This window comes from Barbus barbus, assembly GCF_936440315.1.
Source record: "Barbus barbus genome assembly, chromosome: 7".
Classification (NCBI taxonomy): Eukaryota; Metazoa; Chordata; class Actinopteri; order Cypriniformes; family Cyprinidae; genus Barbus; species Barbus barbus.
This window is the reverse complement of record NC_136735.1, coordinates 19,639,346-19,653,233: the sequence shown is the minus strand read 5'-3', so window position 1 is coordinate 19,653,233 and position 13,888 is coordinate 19,639,346. Positions and strand designations below refer to the sequence as shown.

The 13,888-nt window shown below is 41.7% G+C and overlaps 1 protein-coding gene across 1 annotated transcript in view; it reads left to right on the top strand.

Moving 5' to 3' along the window:
* Positions 1-13,695: 13,695 nt before the first annotated feature.
* LOC306872817 (vacuolar protein sorting-associated protein 8 homolog) overlaps positions 13,696-13,888 on the top strand; it is a 121,916-nt gene continuing 121,723 nt past the window's right edge. Inside the window, exon 1 of the mRNA XM_079421673.1 lies at positions 13,696-13,872. Within this exon, the coding sequence (XP_079277799.1) occupies positions 13,801-13,872 (72 nt within the window). The 5' untranslated portion in view covers positions 13,696-13,800. The remainder of the gene's footprint in view (positions 13,873-13,888) is intronic.

Here is a 13,888-nt window from a genome sequence, read left to right as displayed (position 1 = left end):
TGATCTCTTAGGTCTGGGAGGAAGTGTTTGAGTGCTCGAAACACGGCCAGTATCTCCAGCCAATTGATATGCCATGTCAGATGGCAGTCACTCCACAGACCGCAGGCAGGGTGGCCACTCATGACCGCTCCCCAACCGGTGAGGGACGCATTCGTCGCTAGTGTTACACGGCATCAAGGAGCTCCCAGGCCCCGGGACAAGAACCAAGGTTTCCTCCACATGTCTAAGGCACGTATGCATCGTCTTGTGTCCTTGGAAGTGCGGAGTGGGTTTCCCCTCGGGGAGAACCCCTTGGTCTTGAGCCACCACTGTAGGGGTCTCATGTACAGCAGGCCAAAAGGTATCACGTTGGACGCAGCTGCCATCAGACCCAGCAGTCTCTGAAACTGCTTGACAGTGAGTGACTGGCCTTCTTTCACTCTCTTGACTGGTGTGAGGATTGACTCGATACGAGCAGGGGACAGGCGTGCCTGCATCGTGGTAGAATCCCACACCACGCCCAGATAAGTGGTCCTCTGTAATGGAGAAATGTATTACATGTATTAATGGAGAAATGTAATGGAGGGGTTATGACTAAACACCAAGAAAAGCACACTTTTCTTGGTGTTTAGTCATAACCCCAGGTCTTTCATGTGGGCGAGAATGACATCTCGATGTCGAGCCGCCGTTTGTTCTGATTGAGCTAGGAGCAACCAATCGTTGATATAATTCAGTATGCGGATGCCCTGAAGCCGCAGCGGGGCCAGTGCCGCATCCACACACTTCGTGAAAGTATGGGGTGAGAGTGCTAGGCCAAAGGGAAGAACCCCACCATACAGGCAAAAAAAACCAAAAAACAAATTAGGCTACATTAGGTGAGTAGTATGTATGAATGAAGTATGCATACGAAAGACACTTTTCTATCTCATGATTAGATGGAAGAAACACTATTATATTGTAAGTCACATGAAAATGCTAGCATGGTGGATGTAGCATGCCTGGATTGCATTCATACTATATAGAACAATGATTCACTGCTGCTTAAGGGCTACTTTCCTGCAGCGTTCAGCTCCAACCCTGCTCAAACACACCTGCCTATAATTTTCAAGTTCCCTGAACTCCTTAATTAGATTGTTCAGGTACAGGTTTGACAGTATGTGATTTTGCCATAGTAATAGTACTGTTATACTGTTATTGCAATAGTACTGTTTTTTTCACAGTGTGCTATTCTCTTTGAGAAAGACTGGAGATGCTCACTTGTGCAATTTGTCATGCTGCATTTAATTCTGCACAGTAAAACACTGTGAAATCTCATTCAGGTCCTTGACAGACAAGAGTGCAATGAATTACAGAATGTTGGTCATGATGTTTCTTTTCATTTTTTAAATCAGTTCCGATGCTTTGTATGGTTGTCAGTGTAAAATAAATTCAGTCTTCTCCTTACTACTGAAATGTATTTAGTTTAACTTTAACAGTTAACATGAGCCTAAATGATTATGTTAGCTATTTAAGTCAGATTTTTAGAAATCGGAGTATTAGGAGTATCATGTTTACTTGATGCTTAAGGAATATTTAATATTAGTAAGTTTTGTGCATTTAAACACAACAATACAGTAATTGTGATGGGATGACTGCATTTTGCAAAACTTTCAAGGAGCGCTTCTTAAAAATAAAATTATTGGGCCTTGATATAGACATATACTGACATATCTTGCTGATTAAAAATGTATTGTTTGCTATTTGCACTACATTAATACTTCTTGTGAAATTCTATTACGCACTGCATCATATAAGAAGTATACGGCACAAGCATCAATATCTTATGAACTTGTGAAGAACCTTGAACCAGATTTTTGAGCAAGCATGTTTCCCTTTTGAAGGATCAATGGGTTTGCCTGCTTCAGCCTTTGGTTGAAATTATAATGCGTTTGCTCTTTCTTTCTGTCTATCTATCTTTCCCTCTGTTACTTTCTTTTTGACTCACACTTACTTATAAACACACACACACACACACACACACACACACACACACACACACACACCTTATTCCTTCTGTTCCTCTAGGGACATTAGAAGGCCAATTAGTGCTGCTAGTATCGCTGGTCCTGTGTGAAAAACTGGCCCTGCTCAATTAACAATCTACCAGAGAATTCTTCATGAATTATACAGCTCTCTTCATTCAGCCAGATAAAATGATATCTGATTCCCTTGGGGGTTTCTCCGTTCTACATAACATTTATTGAGTTATTCTGTCTTGATGAGTTTCGATTGGAAATGTATGTTTCCGTGCCCTATCCTATGGTGTTTTGTCTTGCAATGAACTGAGATAATGATGTTGACATTTGCCATGCCATGAGACATGTTTTGTTGCACGCCCCTGCAGTAAATCTATATTAAGAACATTTGCTTTATTCCTTAAAGGAATAGTTTTCCCATAAATAAAAATTTGCTGAAGATTTACTCACTTCAGGCATGTGTACATCACTTCAATCTCAATATGTAGATGAGATTGTTTTTTAATGGGAATGAATTTGGAGAAAATTAGCATTACATCACTTTCTCACCAATGGATCTACTGCAGTGAATGGATGCTGTCAGAATCAAAACAGCTGATAAAAACATCACAAAAATCCACAAGTAATCCACACAACTCCAGTCCATCAAATAATGTCTTGTGACATGAAAAGCTGTATGTTTGTAAGAAACAAATCCACCATTAAAACTTTTAAACTTTAAACTGTTGCTTCATTCTGATGGCACTCTCTCACTGCAGAGAATCGATTGGTGAGCATGTAATGCTAAACTTCTTCCCATGAAGAAACAAACTCTACATCTTGGATGGCCTGAGTGTGAGTACATTTACAACCAATTTTCCTTTTTGGGTTAACTGTGTTCATTTTTGTGAGATTTATTACAGATATCATTTTCTTTATAAACTGAACACATACAGTGAGGTTCACTGTAGTCTAGAGAAAAAGCTTCTGTTTCCATTTTTGTCTAATTACAAATTCTATATGATTAACATTTTGAGCAAAAAGGTGAAAAATAGAGAAATAAACATGCATTTCTGTAATTTTGAGTATTTGCTATGTTCCCTTTTTAGGAATATTCGAGCAAGCATCTTTATGTGCTTCAATGGAATCAAATAAATCTTATCTGTTGTGACCTTTTACCTTTTAACTTAGTGTAACAAATTTGCCTAGAGACCTAGAAATACTAGAGTATTTTATATATATATATATATATATATATATATATATATACATATACATACACACACACACACACACACACACACACACATATATATATATATATATATATATATATATATATATACAGTATGCTGTGGTAATATATGCCCTTTAATCATTCACTATGGCTGTAATCACTCATTGTTTTCTAGCTCTATACGGTGCTGCTTTTATTGAATAGCCCTTTGACTCTGAGTCACTCTTTCTCCCACAGTCCCGTCTGCTCGCCTCTATTTTTATCAGTCCATCCTCTGATTAGCGTTTCTGCCTCACTCATCTCTCTACTTTCTTGCTGCTCTCACTTTTAGATCTCAGGCTCATTTCAGGCTTTTCAGATTACACCTCGCATGGCCAGTCATCACCTTATTATACGGCAGCCGAGCTAATGGGCCACTTTTCTTCCACCAGGATGAACAGTTCCTGTTCTGTCAGATGATCTACAGGTTTTAGTGAATTCTGTTGAGACTCTGAACTGAATCATGAATAATAGATTGACTCAGCTGGCTTGATCTAGAGACAGCCAGTGAGAATAACCTTGGATGTGAATCATGAATCATGGCCAGGATACTTGTGTGTGTGTGTTTGTGTGTCACCATGGAGATATTCCCAATTTCAATTTCCCATGTACCACTGACAGATTCACCTGTTTCTGACTGTTGTTATTCTTCACCTTCTCTTACTACTGCAACGATGGCTACATCTGAAGCCTGAACTTCTCTCTTGAATGTCTAATGTGGAAAAATCTCAGGTGCATGTTGAACGCAGAACAGCAGCTCCAATTTGTCTCTCTTCAATTATGTGCAGCTGGATTTCTGAAGAGGTTGATTATGTTTTTAATAAACCCTAACCATAACCCAGCCTCCTCATAATTACAATTATTTTAAAATGAGCTTTTCAAATAAAAGAATTGCCTTGGTTGATGTGGGTGGTTTTAAAGATCTTGCATTTGAAAACTTCTGCATACATCTAGAACATATTTGAAGACAATTAATCTAATTTATGCTGTAAATGTTATGAAGATCACTGAGAGCGGGAGAAAGAGAGAAATAGAGAAAGTAATATAAAATTGTTCAGCAGTTGCGCTACAACCGAAATTGCTTTGTAGGCATCATGTCATTATTATGATTTCTGAACTTGTAAGTAGAAACTTCCGGTTACACTTTATTTTAAGGTGTCCTTGTTACAGAGTAATTATACATTTAAGTACTGAGTAATTATATTAATTAACTACACGTACTCACTATATGGTTAGGGTTAGGATTAGGGTTTGGTTTAGGGTTAATTGCATGTAATTGTGCATAATTAATTGTTATTTAAATAGTAAGTACATGTAATATGCGTAACAAGGACACCTTAAAATAAAGTGTTACCCTTCCCAATATAGCATTATGCTAGGCATTCATTGCTGGTGTTGGCAAGAGGACATGCTAGAATTTAATTTGATCAAAGATAAAAAAAAAATTCCTGGAAGAGAAAGTCTATACATTTTACAGTGCTGCCCACTAATATTGGCACCCTTGGTAAATATGAGCAAAGGTGGCTGTGAAAATAAATCTGCATCATATATCTTTTTGATCTTTCATTTAAAAATTCTAACCTTTCATTGAAGTAAAACAATTAAAAGTGGGGGAAACTCACATTATGAAATAAATGTTTTTCTCCAATGCATGTTGGCTACCATTAATGGCACTCCTATAAATTCTTATGAGTAAAATATCTCTGAAGTATATTTATGACTGAAACAGCCATGACTTCCTGTTCCGCATGATTATAAATATAAGGAACACAAAAGGCCAAATTCCCTTAATCATCTATCACAAGGAGTAAAACCAAAGAATACAGTTCTGATGTACAGAACAAGATTGTTGAGCTTCACAAAATAGAAAGTAGCTGTAAGAAAAGAGCTAAAGAAAATCCCCATTTCCACCATCAGGGCAATGTTTAAGCAGTTCCAATCAACTAAAGATGTTACAAATCTGCCTGGAAGACGACGTGTGTCTATATCGTCCTAATGCATGGTGAGGAGGAGAGTTTGAGTGGCCAAAGACTCTTCAAGGATCACAGCTGGAGAACCGAAGAGATTAGATGAGTCTTGGGGTCAGAAAGCGTAAAAAATATATATCAAACAGCCCCTACATCACCACATGTTGTTCAAATAGGTTTCAAGAAAAAAAACTCCTGGCTCATCCAAAAACAAACTCCAGCATATTCAGTTGTCAGACACGACTGGAACTATAAATTGGACTGGCTTCTATGGTCAGGTAAAACATAAAAAAGAGCTTTTTGGCAGCAAACCCACCAGATGCAAAGAGGTGCAAAGAGGAATAAAAAGTACCCCATGCCCACAGTTAAATATACTGCTGGATTTTTAATGTTTTGGGCCTATTTTTCTGCCAGATGTCCTGGACATCTTGTTCAGGTGCATGGCATCAAGGATTCTATCAAAGACAAACAGATAAAAAATCGTAACCTGACTGCCTCTGTTGGAAATCTTATCATGCGCCATGTTTCAATCTTCCATCAAGCCAATGATCCAAAATCAACACAGAAATGGGCCACTGAGCACAAAATGAAGCTTCTGCCATGTCTCAGTTCCCTGACCCGAACCCTATAGAAAATGAGTGAGGTGAACTGAAGAGGAGAAGCACCGTCATGGAGCTGTGAATCTGAAGGATCTGGAGAGATTCTGAATGAAGGACTGGTCTCTGATCTCTTATCAGGTGTTCTCCAAACTCATCAGGCATTATAGGAGAAAACTCAGAACTGTTATTGGGGAAAGGACGTTGCAATAATTGGGTGCCAATAACTGTGGCTAACGAGAACTAGAGAAAAACATTTCTTTCATAATGTGAGTTTTCCCCCACTTTCCATTGTTTTACTTCAATGAAAGGTTAGAATTTTGTAAATTTTTTGAATGAAAGATCAAAAGGATAAACAATGCAGATTTATTTTCACAGCCATATTTGCTCATATTTACCAAGGGTGCCAATATTAGTGGGCGGCACTGTAAATGTGTACGCAGATCCAATACAGGAATGTAATGACATTGCCCTTTATCAAGAGTGATATTGCCTATAAAGCTATATATAAATTTCACAAATGTAAATTTTCTGGGAAGATAAAGATATAAGTTTTCAACATATAAAGTCCCCATAGTAAAATTTGTAAATGTATATGTGTTATCGCCATTTCCTTTCAAGCATTTCTTATTAGATCCTTCATAAATCCAAATCAAGCAAGCATGCAAATCTTACCAAATCCAGCATAAAAGGGGTAAATTTTCCATCATCCATGCATATCTAAGTTAACCCATCCTCTTCCTACACCAGAACAGGTACCATACCAATATAGTTGACTGCCCTACTGCTGTCTTGTGTATGGAGTAGTGTTGTCAAACGATTAATTGCGATTAATCGCATCCAAAATAAAAGTTTTTGTTTACATAATACATGTGTGTGTACTGTGTATATTGTTATGTATATATAAATATACACACATGCATGTATATATTTAAGAAAAATATGTTATATTTGTATATTAAATATATTTATTTATATATAATATAAATTATATAAATATGTACATGTAAATATTTTCAAAATATATACCGTATGAGTGTGTATTTATATATACATAATAAATATACCCAGCACACACACACATATATTATGTAAACAAAAACTTTTCTTTTGGATGCAATTAATCGGGATTAATCGTTTGACAGAACTAGTATGGAGTCTTTAAAATAAAGCTAAAATAAGAAATAAAATATTGAGGAAGACAAAATTATTTAAAAACAAATTAGAAAATGTAGAGATTCAACTTTTTATTTTTACAATTAAATGTATTATAGAGTCCTTGTAGACTGCGATACAATATATGTCACGGTTCATGGGTTCACTGTGTCATCCTCGCTCTGTTTTGGTGTGTGTGTGGGTGTGGCTGATTGAGGCTGATTCGCTCCAGCTGCGGATCATTATCAGCGCTATATCAGACGCTCTCACGCTGTCCTGTGTTGTCAGATCCTTGGATTACCTGTCGTGTGATGGTCACCGAGTTCCGCACGTTCCTGTCTCCTGATTCTTCGTCTCCAGATCACAGTCGTGTCCTGGACTCCGTCACCGGATACTTGGCCGCTCTTTGCATCCCTGCGTTACTGAGCCTGACGTACGCGGTGCATTCTAGTGTTTCTGACTGTTGTTATTCTGACGTGTTTTCAATAAACCGTTATTGTTTCCCGCAGCTTGAATCCTCCAGTCTCTCATTATGACAGAAGGATCTGACCAGAAGATGGATTCAGCGGAGGCTTTCGGTTTTCAGGAAATATTAAGAAACAACAGCGCTCGCATGGATCAACAGGAGGAGCACATGTTATACACTGGACGAGCGGTACGGGCTTTGGTAAAGCAGATGTCGGAGCTTACCACCCAGCTACAACTGTTAAGATCAACCACTGTGCCTCCCCCACCGCCGACTCACCCAGTTCCCGTTATTCACACTCAGCACGAGCCCAGACTCCCTACACCGGAGGTGTATGCTGGAGATCCCAACCTCTGCAGAGCGTAACAAAATTTTCTCTGTTTTTTTCTCTCCAGCCACAGACTTTCGCCACTTCGTGCTGACGTTGCTGTCGGGGAAAGCAGCGTCGTGGGGCACAACGGTGTGGGAGAATCACCATCCATGTTGCTCTTCATTCTGCTCACTCTCCCAGGAGATGAGGAGGGTTTTCGATCGCGCGCTGGTCGGGCGTGAGGCGGCGCGCATGCTGGCTGATCTCCGCCAAGGGGAGTGATCCGTTTCCGACTATTCCATTCAGTTCCGGACCCAGGCGGCGGAGAGTGAGTGGAATGACAAGGTGCAGTGGGATATGTTCCTGCATGGGCTGGCTGATCGTATCCAACAAGAAATCTACACAGTGGAACTACCCACTGGGTTTAGCATTACGCGTGGATGCGCATCTTCAGCAACGTAATCTGCGAGGTCTACGCAGGTTTTCAGCAGAGTACCCTTCCTTCGACACGGTCGATACGGTCAGCCACTTGCCAGAGGGCGAACCCATGCAGGTGGGTAGAGCTCGACTCTCACGGGAGGAGAGAGACCGCCGGAGAATGAGGGGATTATGTTTATACTGCGGAGCGGCGGGCCATTTCCTGTCGAACTGCCCAGTAAAAGAGCAGGCCCGACAGTAGGTCTGAGGTTACTGTCGGGTGGTGTGTGCCTTAATAAAACCTCATCTACCACCCTCCTCCCGGTGAGGATGCAATGGGCGGCCGGAAGACATGACTGTGAGGCGCTGTTAGACTCTGGAGCCGAGGGTAACTTGTTGGATGTTTCCATGGCACGACTTCTTCACATTCCCCTGGTTTCACTCCGTCACAAGATATCAGTCAGCGCTTTGGACGGACATTCTCTTCCCGAGATCCACCTCTCCACAGTACCTATCACCCTCATCACTTCAGGAAATCATTCGGAGACCATCTCATTCCTCGTCATTCACTCACCTCTAGCTCCGGTGGTGTTGGGTCATCCTTGGCTCACTCTACACAATCCTCGGGTGGATTGGGGTCGCAACACCGTCTCCGAGTGGAGTGAGAAGTGCTTTGCCTCTTGTCTTGAGTCTGCTGGTTTTTCTTTTTCTCGTTCTTCGTTGCAGGATGAGACAGTGAACTTGTCTAACGTGCCCGAGGAGTACCGTGACCTGAACGAGGTGTTCAGTAAGTCCAGAGCTGCCTCTCTTCCTCCTCATCGTCCCTATGACTGTGCCATAGACTTAATGCCAGGTATGTCTCCGCCTAATGGCAGATTATACTCTCTTTCTGTTCCAGAGAGGGAGGCCATGGAGAAATATATTACTGATTCTCTGGCTACTGGGATCATCCGCCCCTCTTCTTCTCCAGCGGGGCAGGATTTTTTTTTCCGTCGCGAAGAAGGATGGTTCTCTGCGACCTTGTATCGACTACCGAGGGTTGAACAACATCACGGTAAAGAATACTTATCCTTTGCCGTTGATGTTTTCAGCGTTCGAGAGGTTGCAGGGAGCATCTGTTTTCACTAAATTGGATTTAAGAAACGCCTATCATTTGGTCCGCATAAGAGAGGGAGATGAGTGGAAGACCGCGTTTAATACTCCCAGAGGACACTTTGAATATTTGGTTATGCCTTTTGGGCTTTCTAACTCCCCCGTGGTCTTCCAAGCACTTGTCAATGACGTGTTGAGAGATATGGTCGATCAGTTCATATATGTCTACCTGGATGACATATTGATTTTTTCTTCTTCTCTCCAGGAACACGTTCAACACGTCAGGCGAGTGCTCCTGAGGTTGTTAGAGAATGGGCTTTTTGTCAAGGTGGAGAAATGCGCGTTCCATGCACAGTCAGTTCCTTTTCTGGGTTTTAGCGTGTCGCCCGAGGGGGTTCGCATGGATCCTGACAAGGTTAAGGCTGTGGTAGATTGGCCAACCCCTAATTCCCGCAAGGCCCTGCAGAGGTTTCTTGGGTTCGCTAATTTTTACCGGCGTTTTATTTGCAATTTCAGCCAATTAGCCTCTCCTCTGACTGCCTTGACCTCCACCAAGACGGCGTTCAGGTGGTCAGATGCAGCCGAGGCTGCATTTAATAAACTCAGAAGCCGCATCGTTTCGGCTCCCATTCTCCAGGCCCCTGATCCCACACGCCAGTTTGTGGTGGAGGTAGACGCATCAGAGGTGGGGATAGGTGCAGTGTTATCCCAGCGGGCCGTCTCGGACGACAAGCACCTCGGACGCTTTTTTTCCCACCGTTTGTCCTCTGCCGAACGTAATTACGACATCGGTAGCAGAGAATTGCTGGCCGTCAAGCTAGCATTGGAAGAATGGCGTCATTGGTTAGAAGGTTCGGGGGTTCCTTTCGTGGTCTGAACCGACCATAAGAATTTGGAATATATTCAGTCGGCTAAACGTTTAAACTCCAGGCAAGCTCGTTGGGCACTATTTTTCGGACGTTTTGATTTTTCCATCTCCTATCGGCCGGGGTCTAAGAAAGTTAAACCCGACGCCTTGTCATGCATTTTCGATTATTCGGACCGCCCGGTGTCTCCCGAGTGCATTGTACCTGAGAGATTGGTTGTCTCTGCGGTCACTTGGGAGATCGAATCGAAGGTCCGCACGGCCTTAGAAGGGGTAACGCCTCCGCCCGGGTGTCCAGCGAGCCATTTGTTCATGCCGGAGAGGTTACGGTCCGACGTGATCCGATGGGGTCATTGTTCCAACGTGGCGTGTCATCCAGGAATCAGTCGCACCATTTTTTCTGGTTAGACAACGTTTCTGGTGGCGTGCCATGGCTCGTGACGTCCGAGAGTTTGTGTTGGCCTGTTCAGTCTGCGCTCGGGGTAAGACTTCCAATCGACCCCCAGATGGGTTACTTCAGCCGCTGTCGGTCCCTTTGAGACCCTGGTCCCATATCGCGCTAGATTTCGTTACGCCCCCCCCCCGTCCCTGGGTAATACGGTGGTTTTAACCGTAGTGGACCGGTTCTCGAAGGCGGCTCATTTTATTCCCTTGCCCAAATTGCCTTCAGCCAAGGAGACAGTGGTTACTGTTGTAGATCACGTTTTCCGCATTCATGGCCTCCCGGTAGACGTGGTTTCCGACAGGGGTCCCCAATTTGTGTCCAAATTTTGGAGAGTTTTGTCGTTTACTGGGGGGCGACTGTTAGTTTGTCTTCTGGGTTTCACCCTCAGACCAACGGTCAAACTGAGCGGGCCAACCAAGATCTCGAGAGGGTATTGTGATGTTTGGTCACCCAGAACCCCACTTCCTGGTGCCAGCAACTATCATGGGTTGAGTATGCACATAACTCATTACCGGTGTCGTCCACGGGCCTCTCGCCTTTTGAAGGTAGTTTAGGTTACCAGCCACCTCTTTTTCCTAGTATGGAATCCGAAGTCGCGGTCCCCTCTGCTCACGCTTTCATCCAGAGGTGTCACCGTATCTGGACGAGAGCTCATGAAACTCTCCTCCGGGTGGGGGCGAGCACCAAGGCTAAGGCTGATCGCCACCGGTCGAGGCCTCCTGATTACGTCGTTGGTCAAAAGGTGTGGCTTTCTACCAAGAACATTCCTCTCCGGTCCGTGTGTAATAAATTGGCTCCTAAATTTATTGGCCCTTTTCCTGTCACTAAGAAGATTAGTCCAGTGACAGTCCGCCTCAAACTCCCTCCTGCGTACAGGAGAATTCATCCCGTGTTTCATGTGTCCAAAATAAAATCTGTTTTTCATTCTCGCCTTAATCCGCCTACTCCGGTTCCTCCCCCGCCGCGACTCGTAAATGGGGAACCCACTTATTCGGTAAATCGTATCCTGGACTCGAGACGGAGGGGACGAGGATTTCAATACTTGGTGGACGGGGAAGGTTACGGTCCGGAGGAGAGAAGTTGGGTTCCGGCCAGGGATATATTGGATCACTCCCTTATTGATGATTACAATCGACAGGTAAGATCGGCTGGAGCGCCTCAGGGGGAGGGGTACTGTCACGGTTCATGGGTTCACTGTGTCATCCTCGCTCTGTTTTGGTGTGTGTGTGGGTGTGGCTGATTGGCTCCAGCTGTGGATCATTATCAGCGCTATATCAGATGCTCTCACGCTGTCCTGTGTTGTCAGATACTTGGATTACCTGTCGCGTGATGGTCACGAGTTCCGCACGTTCCTGTCTCCTGATTCTTCGTCTCCAGATCACAGTCATTTCCTGGACTCCGTCACCGGACACTTGGCCGAACTTTGCATTTCTGCGTTACTGAGCCTGACGGACGCGGTGCATTCTAGTGTTTCTGACTGTTGTTATTCTGATGTGTTTTCAATAAACCGTTATTGTTTCCCGCAGCTTGAATCCTCCAGTCTCTCATTATGACAATATAGGCATACAATGCAATTGCACAGAACAGAAATCTGGTCTTAAAGTGATTTTAGATCAGACTTGGAACCCCGAGAACCGAAATATGCTTTCTCTAAATGAGAAATAGTACTGTATCTGATTAACTTTACCACTTCAGCCAACAAATGAACCTTTCTGATTGTTTAGCATTAATCATATACAGTAAATACACCTGCTGGAATTCTATTTTCACACCTCTCCCACATGTCAGAGAGGAAGTGAACAGAGCTTTAACAATGTGAGGTCTGTCATTACATATAACACACAACCAGTCCTTTTTTTATTTATTTAGAGCAACCAAGTGATGAGGTTGACATTTGCCTGCTGTCTCTGGTGTATCTCTGCCAGCAGATGAAAAGAGGAAAAGGTCTCTCATTAACAAAGGATGGGTTAGTGTACCATATCTCGCTCATGCATTATACACTATGGTATAATTACTCCACTGTTTCATAAGCAGTTAGGTTGTTTTTTAAAAAGAACTGTCACAGCAATTTAGCTCAATGTGACAGTAAATCTAATCTGACCTAATCAATTTATAGGCCTAACCAATATTTAGATGGAGTGCATTGTGCAAATTTGTGCATTAAAAGCAGCTTGAAAGCATTACCTTGTATTGTTGTGAGGAACAGCAAGCATGGAATGAATAGAAAGTATCTGATTTTATATCAGAGTAGGCCTATGCTACTAATTATAAGATCATGTTAAATTGTAACAAAGCATACAAACTATCTCACAGTGCTACTCTTCTTAAAATTGGCCAAACATTTTAGTGAAATAAAATGATATTTCCCCCTGGATTAAAAACAGCACCAAATTCGATTTCTTTCAGAAAATCCTAATCATAAACACACGGGGGCAGCAAACCCCTCCAATGAGAGCACAGCTCGGAAATATATTTTTTGTGGGCTTCTTAAAAATGTAACTTTAATTTAAATCGTACAATATCAACATTAATATCAATATAAAATTATTTTTTTATGTATTTTTATGTCTTCAGAGTAAATTTTCTTTTATTTGTTATTTTTTTACTTTTCATCTATTTTCAACCGCATTTCAGACTTTGCATATGTCATGAAAAGTTGTGTATAGCCTATAATGTTCTGTGTTCGGACTCTAAAAAATAAAAACAACAACAACAACAACAACAATAATAATAGTAATAACGACGACAACAACAACAACAACAATTCAATCCGAAACTGTAAATAATTGATTTCTTACTTAGAAATACTATTTAAATTACTATTATAATATTAAGAACAATCTAGTATTTTATGACAATATACATTTTAAAGAAATAATAGCTTAAATTATTATTATTATTATTATTATTACTTTACGTTTCACCATAAAGGCAGCAAAAATGCGAAATTACGGTTCAAAAAGGTAGTGAAAAGTAAAAAAATGGTAAACTAAAAACAAAATACAAAGCTGTATAAAAACAATAATTATGTAAAAATATATTGTACTATTTGAATTAAAATTTTATTGTAAGTCTTACGATTTATAAACAGGAAGTGGAATGGTTACGTATGTCGTTAGGTCCCGCCTCTTCCGACGCTATCAGGGATGTGAACCGCTGCTGCAGAGCATAATGACTACAGCAGATAAACATACAATATAAATGTTATGACACTCGACAGCTAATCTCTGACTGTATAATGGCTGAATCTCCGGACAGTCGCAGTCTTGTTTCTGCGTCCTCACAGCTCAATTTAATGGAAATAGAGGCGGTAAGACTGAGATTGG